This window comes from Coregonus lavaretus (assembly GCF_964263955.1).
Source record: "Coregonus lavaretus genome assembly, chromosome: 39".
Lineage (NCBI taxonomy): Eukaryota > Metazoa > Chordata > Actinopteri > Salmoniformes > Salmonidae > Coregonus > Coregonus lavaretus.
In genome coordinates, this window is record NC_140026.1 from 16,544,741 (window position 1) to 16,559,834 (window position 15,094).

Genomic DNA, 15,094 nt, shown 5'->3' on the forward strand with positions numbered 1-15,094 from the left:
TATGGACGCCACCATGGAAACGGACTAGAATGTTATTTGTTATAATATCATGGCAGTTGTCCAGAAATCTGTTGACTTCACAAGAGCAGCCCATTCAGTAGACCCTTCACAATAACAATAAAACAAACCTTAACAAAAAAGCCCATACCACCAACAGCTCGTATTAACAAAAATTAAAATGACTAATATATGCAATTTTATAAGATAGCACATAGAAGAGCCAATATCAAATGGGTAACAACAGTTTTTAATCAAAATACCAAAAACAGGTACTAAAACAGCCACTGGAGGTGTGCACACAAAACTGCTATATGATGTCACTGTGGCTCCTTCGCATTTTATTTAATATTCTGGCCTCGTAACTAATCATAACCCACCAGATGTTGTCCCTGCTGAAAGTCAACAGTCTAGTAAACAACAATATTAGGAAACTGTGGACAGTGTCAATTCCGCCGACTTCCCAAGGTGGCGCGGCCGAAAATCTGATTGAGTGGCGACAGCATCTCCAGGAATAGGGTGCACCGGCAGGACACACAACCTCCTCTCTCTTTCCATCCTTCTTCACAATAACTATTTTCCCTTTCTTTTTTCTTCATAGAACGTTTCTCTTCATCATTTCTCTCTTCTCTTTCCCCCCTCGTTCTTTACCTTCTTTTCTCTCTCCCTTGCTCCCTCCATCATCTCTCTATACCTCCCTCTCTTTATTTACCCCCCTTCTTTCAGCTGGTCGTATTGCGACGGTAAAAGGCAGTATCCAAACAATACACAACTGCGAGAAAAACATGCGATTTTTTTTACCATTCCGAGAGGCGCTTAGGCAGCAACAAGCAAATCCCCAGCAAGGCTCTCATTTCTCATTGGCCGGTGCCAGTGTCTGCTGCGGGGGCCATTGACAGAATTAAGGCTCATGAATAACAATGCGGCACTGAGGACAGAGCTACTGAGAGCTTCCCCACTGTGCCATATTGACATGCTCCCAGTTAAAAAATAACCTGGTATAATTAGCTTTCACAAGCAAGTATGGGCAGCATGAGAGGGCGCTCAATGTAAACCTTGAGGGAAAATGAATTTGTCCTCAGATGAGGACAGGATAATGAGGAAAAGCAGCTATTGGTGAGAGATGAGGCTTTTTGAATAACACATATGTCGGTCTTGCAAAACTAATAACAATGACATGATATCATAGTTCGAGGTTTGTATTGACTCTGTGACTGAACATAATCCGTCAGTCTGCATCTTGGCTTTTTACTAATAATATTCAGCTCCTTCTGTACAGGTGAACCTATTGCAAAACATGCAGATATGATGAAATGAAGTGACATCATTCAAGTATCCATTATGCATTCATTATATCATGGACTGGAAGTGAAAAGGTCAAAGATATTTATTTTTTATATTAGGAAATCACCATTACCATAAATGCACACATTGAGTGTGTTACGGAATCATCATAATTATCCAAATAAGCTGATTGGAGGGACACATGAAAGGTACACGTCACATGCACACAGCCACACACACAAACACACCCACACAAGGTTTGCTGTGGCTAGGTCACAATTTCAATGCAATTTAAATGTAAAGCTAGTTGCCAAAAGCTCCCAGGACTTCAATCCTACATGATACTTGACTACAGTATGTCTTCATTATGAATATATTTTAGGGTTGTGGGGTACAAACTGATAGAATATTCAACGCCACGTCTGACCACGATCTAAGTGAATTGTTCATAGGGATTGTGTCATACATGTTCCAGATTAAAGATTGATAGTTGACATCCCATGCATTCCCTTTTCATATAATTTCATATTATTCATATTAACCCTATAGATTGTGAAGCGGAGACCAATGGGAAGTCTAATTGCGGCCATCAGCACAGAAGTTGTGGCAGTTTCCAAAACAACAGAATGTCACCCCATGTAATAATAATGGTTAGAGATCCTAAAAGAGACTATTAAATTAAGGCACAAAGCCCAGAGACTATAAAAGCCATCAGAGGACCCCTATACAAACTTGTTCGGAAAGTGTTGTGGGAAAATCCTGCTGTTGAAATCTGAGGCAATTATGAGCAAATTATGAATAACGACTGGATGGGTGCTGCCAAAAAGATATGGACTGAGTGGGTGAGGTGACTCGGGATGAGCGAGGGAAGCCTGGTAGAAACAGGTCCCCAGGGGGACGCTGCGCGCATGAGAGAGGAAAACGGGGAGAAGGGGCCGTCTCCCTCGCCTCCTCTCGCCTCGACCGTGGAAGCAGGTGGCACCGCCGGCGACATAGGAGTTGGCCCGTGGCCACCCATTCACGTCCAGCTTAGACCCACTGAGGGAGGAGCAAGTGTGTGTGCGTGTGCGCATGCGTGTGTGGTTGTGTGTGTGTTTGTGTGTGTGAGTGAGAGAGAGAGACAGAGAAACTGAAAGAGAGTGACAGAAAGAGTAAGCAAAGAAAGACCAAGAGCGAGATAGATAATATCCATAATATGGAGTAGGAGAGTACATTGGAAATTGGGAGACGGACAAAGTCTCTCATAACGTCGGAGTTGAGTGCCCACAAAGCTTATCACTAAGCTAAGGACCCTGGGACTAAACACCTCCCTCTGCAACTGGATCCTGGACTTCCTGACGGGCCGCCTCCAGGTGGTAAGGGTAGGCAACAACACATCTGCCACGCTGATCCTCAACACGGGGGCCCATCAGGGGTGCGTGTTCAGTCCCCTCCTGTACTCCCTGTTCACCCATAACTGCCATCCAGGACCTCTATACTAGGCGGTGTCAGAGGAAGGCCCAAAAATGTAAATGACTCCAGCCACCCAAGTCATAGACTGTTCTCTCTGCTACCGCATGGCAAGCGGTACCGGAACACCAAGTCTAGGTCCATAAGGCTCCTTAACAGTTTCTACCCCCAAGCCATAAGACTGCTGAACAATTAATCAAATGGCTATCCGAACTATTTGCATTGATCCCCCCCCCACCCCCCCCCCCCCCCCCCCCACCCACATATGGAATCATGTACTAACCAAAAAAGTGTTAAACACATAAAAATATATCTTATATTTGAGATTCTTCAAATAGCCACCCTTTGCCTTGATGACAGCATTGCACACTCTTGGCATTCTCTCAACCAGCTTCACCTGGAATACTTTTCCAACAGTCTTGAAGGAGTTCCCACATATGCTGAGCACTTGTTGGCTGATTTTCCTTCACTCTGCGGTCCAACTCATCCCAAACCATCTCAATTTGGTTGAGGTCGGGGCATTGTGGAGGCCAGGTCATCTGATGCAGCACTCCATCACTCTCCTTCTTGGTAAAATAGCCCTTACACAGCCTGGAGGTGTGTTAGGTCATTGTCCTGTTGAAGAACATAGTCCCACTAAGCCCAAACCAGATGGGATGGCGTATCGCTGCAGAATGCTGTGGTAGCCATACTGGTTAAGTGTGCCTTGAATTCTAAATAAAGCACAGACAGTGTCACCAGCAAAGCACCCCCACACCATCACACCTCCCTCCTCCATGCTTTACGGTGGGAAATAGACAAGACACAGCGGTTGGAACCAAAAATCGGCAATTTGGACTCCAGACCAAAAGGACAAATTTCCACCGGTCTAATGTCCCTTGCTCGTGTTTCTTGGCCCAAGCAAGTCTCTTCTTATTATTGGTGTCCTTTAGTAGTGGTTTCTTTGCAGCAATTCGAACATGAAGGCCTGATTCACACAGTCTACTCTGAACAGTTGACGTTGAGATGTGTCTGTTACTTGAACTCTATGAAGCATTTATTTGGGCTGCAATTTTTGAGGCTGGTAACTCTATTGAACTTATCCTCTGCAGCAGAGTTAACTCTGGGTCTTCCATTCCTGTGGCGGTCCTCGTGAGAGCCAGTTTCATCATAGCGCTTGATGGTTTTTGTGACTGCACTTGACGAAACATTCAAAGTTCTTGAAATGTTCCGTATTGACTGACCTTCATGTCTTAAAGTAATGATGAACTGTCATTTTTTTTTGCTTATTTGGTTGTTCTTGCCATATTATGGACTTGGTCTTTCACCAAATAGGGCTATCTTCTGTATACCCCCCCTACCTTGTCACAACACAACTGATTGGCTCAAAAGCATTAAGAAGGAAAGAAATTCCACAAATTAACTTTTAAGAAATGCATTCCAGGTGACTACCTCATGAAGCTGGTTGAGAGAAGGCCAAGATTGTGCAAAGCTGTCATCAAAGCAAAGGGTGGCTATTTGAAGAATCTCAAATATAAAATATATTTTGATTTGTTTAACACTTTTTTGGTTACTACATGATTCCATATGTGTTATTTCATAGTTTTGATGTCTTCACTATTATTCTACAATGTACAAAATAGTAAAAATGAAGAAAAACCCTTGAATGAGTAGGTGTTCTAAAACATTTGACCGGTAGTGTACATATTACCTCAATTACCTTGACTAACCTGTACCCCAGCACATTGACTCGGTACCGCTACCCCCTGTATAAAGCCTCATTATTGTTATTTTATTGCGTTACTTTTTTTACTTTAGTTTATTTAATAACTCTTATTTTCTTAAAACTGCATTGTTGGTTAAGTGCTTGTAAGTAAGTATTTCACTGGAAGGTCTACACCTGTTGTATTCGGCGCATGTGACAAATACAATTTGATTTCATTTCATTTGATTTGAGCTCTGACTTGATGCCGTCCCAAACGAACAGCTTGAGTCACCGTTTGACTGAGGACCAGGGCACCTCGTTGGGGCTCGGCTCTACAAGATGAGCCCACACTCTCTCCCCATCATCTGAGTACACAGTGACACCTGGCCAAGCCAGCTGACACATATAAACACACATACCCACTTACAGCGCTCCGTGACAAATGCAGTAAATCCACAGCTGTAAAAACACTGGGAGAAAACCAGAGAGAGCACCATCGACTCGACTAGACAACTAGAGGGGCTGGCGGTGGCACAACGGAGCGAAATCAGACTCAAATCCCGACAAACAAACTCCAAGATGAGACCCTGTTCTCATGAATGATTCAATATCACTGCACCACTTGGACTAGCAGTGAGAGAGGGGGGTAGACAAAATAAATAATCAGAAACCAAGCTAATGACTCCTAGACTCCCAGATGAAAATGATGTATCTTGTTTATTTGGAGCTAATGGACACTCCAGAAACATGACACTCGGGCGATGTCTTTATTTTCTTTCCCAGACTACGGCAGTCTTATATTCAGGCCTAAAGTACACAAAAGCATGGCTAAGTGTGCTCCGTTACGGGCGAGGTCATTCCCAAGGAAATGAAGGAGCTCGGCCCCTCTGACCTACCTCCCCCAAGTCTACCTAGTTCTCTATAGATGATGTATTAGGAGTGGGACAATATGGTACAGACAAGGAGAGGCTTTCATTACCCAGCTAATTTAGGCTGGTGTGAATCACCCGGTTGTGGTGTAATGGTACGTGGATCCTGGGCTGACACCTGGAGCGTGATTCATAGGGGCGCAGTCTTTCAGGTGAATTCTACCATTCTACCGTTCGCACATCAATTTAAATTAAATAGCCCTTAGCGCATGAATGGTGTAGGAATTTACATCAGGGGAAAGTTATTTTGAGGGGCAGGGTGCACGGAAGGAAGTAGAAGATTCCTAGTAGGACTGGTAATGATGTAGAGATGAGACACAAATCAGAAAAGCATGAAGAAGATGTTTTATCTTCGAGGCGAGGATGGATCGACGCAAAGTTACACAAAGGTTAAGCAAAGTCGGCCGCCCACTCCTACATAAGATGACATATCGAGAAATTGCCACCTTCGACGCTTTCACTTTGAGTCGGCGTACTGGAGGAAGCGGTGAGCTATAGGAGACATCAAATGGGTGTCTACTCCCACCTGCCAATTAAAAGAGGAATGGAGCAAGAGGGAGGACGGAAGTGAAAGACAACTGAGCAAAGGAGGAAAACATCAGCTGGGAACGAGGTCGGCGTGCTTCAAGTGTTCCGTTTAACCATCTGCCCCTGTCAGAATTACCAATTTTTTTACTGTTCTAACGCATCCAAGCGAAACCCACTCCACAGCCGACAAATACGCTGAGACCTCCTCCTCCCGACCATTTACTTTCATTACGACACGTTTAGCCAGTGACCGCACCGCGCGATGCTATTCATATGGCATTGTATCACATTAGTCCTGAGATATGTCGAGGTTTCCTGAGGAGAACAGGTCAAAGTTACAACCTATCAAATTCATCCACTTTTTTACTTCAACTTGAGGGGCATAAGAACACCCAAAGGGCTCTCAAACCGCCTGGCTACTGGATTCAATCCCATTTCATTTTCTCCCTCTATACCTTGAGAGTTACCAATCCGCTCCGCATGGGGAAACTGCCCAAAAAACTTTTCCACTGCCAGTTTAGGCCTTTTTTTTGTATTAATCACTGTTGAGTCTGGTCTGATCTGATCTAAAATCCAGGCTTGCCCGTAGGCTGGAAGGTTAGACTGCCAGGTTGAATTTACTATATCTAATTGGCCAAATGGAAATGCAGAAGGTTCTTATCAAGCTGGGTGGAGAGAAAGGAGGCAGGCAGGGCTGAACAATTGTATCAGGAGATCCAAAAAAAGGAACAAATTATTCTTATTTTCTGTGAAAAGCACAGTATGGAATAGAGGGTTAGACGAACATGGAAGGCAAACATGAACAGATTGGAATTGGGCTCATATTCCTAAAGTAATCATCAGACTTTGGATTGAATTGTATTGCTTGCATGTTCTGTGTATTCCAAGGGGGGGATATTACTTTCTCTGTCAGAGCTCTTTTCTCTATTACTAACCTTTTAGATATTTCTGGTTGTTTTGTCGGCAAACCTCCCTTGGTTTTATTTAATTGTGGCACATCTGTATCGGTATTCACAACACACCATTGTCTCATGCTGCAGTTGACGGATTCTATTATTGACAGGTGCTCAACACGACCATAGTTAGAGAGAAATAGCTTGGTTAATAGCTAGTCGACACTGCACATCCTGCACCACATGTATAAGTTAAGACAGATAGGTCAGAAAATTGCAGAAACAAACTGCTCTGCCTTATAAATAATATGAATAATGCTGTTGGTCTTATACAGACCTCATACTGCACACAATGTCATCAATAGAAAATATATGGACAAAACACAAACTCAGCATATTTGAGGCTGGAGATTTATTTCAAAAAATAAACCTGCATCCAATATCTTGGGTGTGTGTGAGAACCACACTTATGATAGTTGTGATTCAGAGATTCAATTCATGCATACATTCATATGACATTGCTTTGTTGGAGGAGTTAAAATGCTAATACAGGCCTCGACTTTAAACAACGGAGGGAGACACCCGAGGGAGGGCTTTGCTGGTCACGCATGGCCAATGATCACACTCCTTGCTCATCTGCTTGGCATGGTAAGCTCCCTTTTCATTTCGGTGGTGGGTAGTTCTTCCTCTCATCAGTATTCATAATCTCTATCCTACCTCATGCTTAGCCGAATAATTTACTCTCAAGTTTTGATTTATATGGGAAATTCAACACCAAGCCTAAATACATATCTTATATTACCCCTCTTTATGAACATATAGGTGTAATAATTATAAACCCTAAATCAAGTTATTTATTGCCTGAGAGTGAGAATTCAACCAAAATTATATATTGTTGTTGTGTCTATGGGTCATATATTTAAAATGTCAATTATGTACTACAAACCAAACAGTGCATTGTCATGCATGAACTGGGATACCCCTCTTTAAAAATCTTACAGTGCCTTCAGAAAGTATTCACACCCCTTGACTCTTTCCCACATTATTGGGTAACAGCCTGAATTTAAAATGGATTAAATTGAGATGTTGTGTCACTGGCCTACACACAATACCCCATAATGTCAAAGTGGAATTATGTTTTTATACATTTCTACAACAATTTATAAAAAGTGAAAAGCTGAAATGTCTTGAGTCAGATTCAAACAGATTCAACCACAAAGACTAGGGAGGTTTTCCAATGCCTCGCTAAGAATGGCTCCTATTGGTAGATGGGTAAAAAAAAAAACAGACCTTGAATATCTCTTTGAGCATGGTGAAGTTATTAATTACACTTTGGATGGTGTATCAATACACCCAGTCACTACAAAGATACAGGCTTCTTAACTCCGTTTCCGGAGAAGGAGGTACCCGCTCAGGGATTTTACCATGAGGCCAATGGTGATTTTACAGAGTTGAATGGCTGTGATAGGAGAAAACTGAGGCTTGATCAACAACATTGCAGTTACTCCACAATACTAACATAACATGACAGAGTGAAAAGAAGGAAGCCTGTACAGAATAAAAATATTCCAAAACATGCATCGTATTTGCAATAAGGCACTAAAGTCCTGAAAACAAAGAGTTATGTTTGGGGCAAATCCAACACAACACATCACTGAGTACCACTCTTCATATTTTCAAGCATGGTGGTGGCTGCATCATGTTATGTGTATGCTTGTCATCGGCAAAGACTAAGGAGTTTTTAGAATAAAAAGAAACGGAATTGAGCTAAGCGCTGGCAAAATCCTAGAGGAAAACCTGGTTCAGTCTGCTTTCCAACAGACACTGGGAGACAAATACACCTTTCAGCAGGATAAAAACATAAAACAAGGACAAATATACACTGAAGTTGATTTCCAAGACGATATTCAATGCTCCTGGGTGGCCTAGTTACAGTTTTGATTTAGATATGCTTGAAAATCTATGGCAAGACTTGAAAATGTCTGTCTAGCAATGATCAACAACCAACTTGACAGAGCTTGAATAATTCTTTACAAAATAATGTGCAAATATTGTACAATCCAGGTGTACAAAGCTCTTAGAGACTTACCCAAAAATAATCACAACTGTAATCACTGCCAAAGGTGATTCTAACATGTATTGACTCAGGGGTGTGAATACTTATGTAAATGAGATATTTCTGTATTTCATTTTCAATACAATTGCCAATATTTCAAAAACATGTTTTCACTTAGACATTATGGGGTATTGTGTGTAGATGGGTGAGAAAAAAATCTATTGAATCCATTTTGAATTCAGGCTGTAACGCAACAAAACATGGAACACGTCACAAGGTATGAATACTTTCTGAAAGCACTGTATGAGTTAGGGTGCTGGCAAAACGCCCAAAGCCTTTTTAAGGAGGTGACTTTCCGTCAGAGACAGCCAATTGATCTTAGATGAGACAGTATCCCGCTTCAGCTCGGCGAACTCCTGTTACACTATGCTCGATCGTCTATTCCATATCACCAAGTCATCGTATGGCCAAACTTGAATTGGCATAAAAAAAAAAAAAAAAAAAGGACAAGCAAAATAAATGTTTAGCAAACTTCTATGAGAGAGATGAAAGAGATATGAGCAAGCAACAGAAGCGGGAGTATGCGGGCGGATTAATAAGCAATGGGGTATAAGGTAGAGAGAGGTCTGCAGAGTCGTTTGTGCCCGGCTGATCTCTAGCTCGTTGTCGGGGCCAACTAGGGCCGATCTACCCCTCTGTGTAAGGACATCCCATTTGGTTTGTGCTTTAGTGCTGTGAACATTCTCTCAAAATATTACTAGCATTTCAGCATTTCATGTAAAGAAATAAAGACTCTAAATACCCCTCTAACTTGTATTAATAGTAAATTGTATACAGTCACATGCCATGTGCTCCATAAGCATCTGCTGAAACAATGCAAAATGCAAAGATCAAGGAAGAAATGCACAACAATGTGCATCAGCAAATGTGACATGAGAAACAGAAATGCCAAAACTAATTACGGTAATGCCGAAAACAACAGAATATCCACTTGGTTGGATATTTGGCAGTGTTGACAGAGAGTCTGCCTATCCAGCCAGTGTAATGTACGTTTACAATACCCTTGACACTCAACCTGCTAGTAAATATCCATCTGAATTACTGGGAACTAGTGTAAAATCAAAACATAAAAAAGCATCTAGCACAAAAACACATGTTCCTTATTATTACAGGTTTCTACACGTATTTCTTTCACATTTTCAGAGTGTTTGTCTCAATCAGGGGGCAGACACGAAACAGCACTTGGCTGATGAGGCGAGAACCTTTCCTGTGTAGAGACAGAATCAGCAGTAGATATCCAATCAAGACCAAAAAGCCTTTCAGACTATGAGTGAGAGGGAGAGCGATGGGGGAGATGAAAAGTTCAGAGAAAAAGGGATAGAAATGGGGGGAAGAGGTGAGGAGTCTCCTTTATGACCCTCCTCTCCTCCAAGGAGGATCATACATGGGCGTGACACAATGCTATCAGCCTATCAGGCGTTCCCTTAAGGTACCCGGCGAGGTCTGCAGAGATGCTGGGTGATATACGACTTTGATATCGCCGGTAATTACTGGCCGTGAAGGCCACAACGCCTCAGGGAAAGAAAGGGAGAACACAAAAGAGGAGAGGCGCTGGGTCGCTGATGAGAAAACGGCAGAGGCGGTTGTACGATATCGTCGGCGTTTGTTTTTGAAGTATGGCGCATCGCCTGCACATTTTCGAGATAGAGCCCGATTGATATGATAGCACCATGCTGTTGTAGAGAGCGGGTGGAAGCACTTCTGATGAATAATCTAGCTTCACTGCAGAGCTTATTGAGGAGAGATTCCAAGAGGCCCCAAAACAATAAACCCCATGTAGATAAAAAAACTAAAAACACTCGATATACAGGCCTAGTTGACAGCGAACTTTCATTGGGAAGAGTAGGTGGACTAAAATGTGGTAATTGCCACCAATTACATCGAATTAGTCCCGGTTGCATTGGTTGAATTACAATATCATTAGCCACCTTCCAGTCGCAACCCAGCCCCACACACAGGTGACACATCTTTGAGTGGCTGTGATTTTCCAGACACGTAATGGCCACCGCATGCGGGAGCATCAGTAATGACTCAGAGCCATTCATCCTGTCGGGGGCATGGTTGGGAGACAACTTTCATTTTGAGATGCATTACAGCACTCACCGGCGCGGCGGCATACTATCACTCAGGCATAAGCTATTACACCTCGCTTAAAAGACTGTAATTGAACCAAACACCTTGCTAGAAGAGACTGTATGCCGATGGGATTTTTAGTAAGCAACCCTTCTTGCCATGGGTGTGTGGGGGGCGTTTCATTCCATTCTTCCGAAGGGAGGAGGGAGGAAAGGACGTTGAGCTGGCTAAATGTGTATTGACGGATAGCGGGCTTGGTGACATGGATGGGTATTTTTCTGGTGATGGATGCTAGCCTGTGGCTTAGAGTCTGAGCTTGCAACCTGGTTCATCCTATTAACTGGATGTGAATGATACTCAGACCATGCCAGTCAAAATGACTTAGCCAGTGCCAGCAGGGAAGACAGGTGGCTCATGGGCTGGAAAAAAATGAAAGAAATCCCAAAGGAGGAACATTCCATTAAGCGGGAGGGAGGAGGTGGAGGAACAGGCACAGCAGGGTAGGATATCAAATACCAGGGAAGTGTGCCTCTGTCGCTGGTCTGCATGCCAGTGCCAATGCCCATTCTGTTTGGAGGACATTGTGTACGCAGCCAGTAGCCAACAACATGAAGGAAACCAATATCCTTTTCATGGATAGATCTAAAGAAAGATATGAAAACAATCCCTGGAAAAAAAATATTAGTGAGCGTTTGGCTGCTATTTTCTATTTGTATTAACATCTATACCTAGTCTAAACACTATGCAAATGAATTTTGTTATGTAATACTTAGATAATCTGACCAAAACCAGTCAATTGTGATCTGGAAAAAAGCGCAGCAAAGAAAAATGACTGTGAATTGCTTAGAAGTATGTCAAAGTCTGCATCGGTGTGATGAGCGGTCCATTCCTCTTCCGCATGTATTTTTGTCACATTATCCTTTCAGCGAAATCAGACGAATCCAATAAACAAATACAGAGCGAGCACTTTTCGGGCTGCTTTTCATCTCATGTCAACCTCTGCATTATCCCTCACCTTCGAAATTACTTTTTTCAGAGTTCTTGTTTCTTGTTTCTGGGTTCCTAGCAACAGCTGTGGCAGCTTGGTTGCAGCCGGGAGCGCCGCACGTCCATCGTGCTTTCCTGCATGCTAACCCCTCGCACAGGCCTCTTCACATGCTAATGTGTTAGCCGTGTTGCTAGTGTTACAAATATCTCAGGACTCTACCCTTGCTCCCTGAGCCCCCCTTACCACCCACAACCTTTATCCCCTTGCCAAATTTGCCCCAAATACAATAAGAGCTCGCTCTGAATCAGGTTTCCCTTGCCGTTTAGCTTTTGTGAGTCGCCCCCCGCTAGCTCTGTGATGCTAAAGAGAGGTGCACTTCCCTGCCGCTGTTCTTTTTTTCTGGTTGTCTTTTTTGTTGTTGTTCTGTTTCTTCCTCATCTCCAGTTCGATTCATTCCGCCAGGGATTACTGTTCTGAGTGGGCGGTGCAGGAGGGAGAACAAGGGAGATGCTATGGGGTGGATCAATTATCTGACAGTGGTGTTTAGACCAACCTTTTTATCCCTACTCCTCACACCAGTGCATATCTCATCTTTGTCGTGCCATACACTCAAAGTGGAGGGAGAGGCAGTTAGGTAATGTGCAGAACGTCATTAGTATTCTCAAAGCAGCACATGGAACACTGGGTTTGGAAATCGAGGACGTGTCAACACTGAATAGCAATTTAGATAAACCTTATCTCAGTGGAGTGCCGTAACCTATTCACGACGACGTGAGCATGACAAGCGCTACAAATCCCGGTACATTTCTGCAGCTTTTAAAAGGGGCTTGAACGAAATCAGGCTGTGTATCTATGGAAAATGGTTTTACAGACAACCTTGGTCTACCATCTCTCATTCCTAGTACTTAGTTACTCAACACAGGGCTATAAGATCTGTGTATTATGATCCTCATACCACAATCCAAAAAATTATGATGAATGTGCTTACTTTTCTTAAATAGAGCACATTGGTTGCATGTATGCTCAAAGCCTGTGTGATCTGTGTACATTCGCTTAATGTAAATCATCGAATTGTGTGTACAATCTCTTAAATCACTGTCAAAGTGCTGTATACTCTTTGTCTGCACTGACAAATCGGCCTCCATTTCCTGGTATCCCCATAATGTAGCCATAACTCCGCACAAAGCGCTTAGGCCTGGCAGGGGAGCTCACCGAGATAATATTTATGTCGACAAATAAGAGAATGTATTCAAATCATTTCAAATAAACTTTGATTTCAATCACAGGTAAAATGTATTTGTGGTATGAATTTACAGCCAAGACAGGGATTTATAGCATTAAATCGGAGAACATTACATAATTCTTGACCTATTCCACTCAAAACAAGGATCGTTTCACCGCTGGACAGCAATCCAAAAAAGTGTTTCGTTTTGGATTTCTTCAAACATTTGCTCCCATATTTGGATTCGAAAAATACTCCATCAACAGGCTCTGCATTTCAGTAATCACATTAGCAAGTACTCCTGTTGCACTGTTCAATTACTTAGCTTTTTAAACATTTATTTTATGAAGAAAACACTCTGTTTTTGCCATAGCCCTCACTGGCTTTCATGCGATTTAAATGTGAGCTTGTCCGAGGTGTTGGACTAGACGGCAATTGCTATCCATTGGATCGCTGCAATTGGTTGCCAAACATTCTGGGGCGGGGCTTAGCGAAGGGTCAATTCCATCTCCAACTAAACCCAATTCAGAAAATAAAATGAAACACAAATTATCAACATTGGAGAATTGTCTATTAATTTTAATGAGGACATGTTCCCCTGAATGGACAAAGTTAATTCATGAAATCCCCCCCACTCTGCTCTACCAACCCCAGATAAAAGGCTCAATAAATGGTATCCAAAATTGCAACGGCAGTACTTGGGGCGGGTGTCAATGAGACAACCTCCCTTGTTATTGTAAAGGGAGAGGTTAGCATGTCTTGGGGGTATGATATTTGTGCGTCTGTAACTTTCTCACTCATCATTATTCACAATTCATTCAGGATTATCCGTAATTATGATAGCATCCACATTAACGTAGAAGTGTTTAGAAACATATTCTATAATTTTTTACAATAAAAGTGACTCCAAAATGACAATACATTATTCTATTGGGCACAAAATAATCTGAAACACATCCAAAACAAACAGCAAATGCATCTAACAAATTTTAGTCACAAGCTTGATGTAGTCATTGCGTGCTATGAATAGGTGACCAAATATTTAACTTTTTACTACTTTAATGCACAATTGAATTTGTCCCAATACTTTTAAAATGGGGAGACCATGTACAAAAGAGCTGTAATTTCTGAACGGTTTACCCGATATGGATGGAAATACCCTCAAATGTAACCTCATTCTATCATTTCAAATCCAAAGTGCTGGAGTATATAGCCAAAACAACAAAAAAGATGTCACTGTCCCAATACTTTTGGAGCTCACTGTATATAGAGGTCTAGATTCTTACCTCTGGGACATGATCTTGTAGGCATCGGGCAGGTAGCAGCGTGTATTCTCCATCTGCGCCGGGTCGGCGTCACAGATCTTGTCGTCGGTGCGTCCGTAGTTGGCACTCTCAATCATGATGACGTCAGTGCCCGGGCAGCGCAGCTCGATGGGGTAGCTCTCACATGACAGCTCCCTCCTCACGACCGCCATGGGGATGGGAGCTCGACTGAAGGCTGTGGGTACATAGAGAGAGAAAATAACGTCAGCAAACCCTGCGTAACAGTAGGTATATTTACTACGTGGGAATCAAACCTGGGTCTCCCACTTGCCAACCTAATGTCTTAACCATTAGAGCAAGAGAAACAGAGCGAAATATGGAGAGAAGGTGAGGATAGAGCAAAGGTCCAAGGTCAGACATTGGGAGGCAGGGAGTGGGGCTGACAGGGCCGTTGTTGGGGGTGGGAGGCACAATAACATGGCTGTAGGTTGTGTGAGAGAGGGAGAGATATGGTGAAAGCTCAAAGATCAAGAGGTCAAAGAGAAGGACTAGGTGGGGAGCATGTTAGTTGTGTTCATGATGACAATCCAACCAGTAAGACTCATAACGAGAAATTAAAGGCAGAGAGAGAGAGAGAGAGTAAGAGAGACTAAGAGCAGGAGATCA

At 42.7% G+C, this 15,094-nt stretch overlaps 1 protein-coding gene across 1 annotated transcript in view; it reads right to left on the reverse strand.

Moving 5' to 3' along the window:
* The window catches only part of LOC311112601 (adhesion G protein-coupled receptor L3-like), a gene marked incomplete at its 5' end in the record, with an annotated part of 228,768 nt that overhangs the window by 186,905 nt on the left and 26,769 nt on the right, over positions 1-15,094 (reverse strand). Inside the window, one exon of the mRNA XM_084155747.1 lies at positions 14,450-14,663. Coding sequence (XP_084011873.1) covers positions 14,450-14,663 — 214 coding nt within the window. The remainder of the gene's footprint in view (positions 1-14,449; positions 14,664-15,094) is intronic.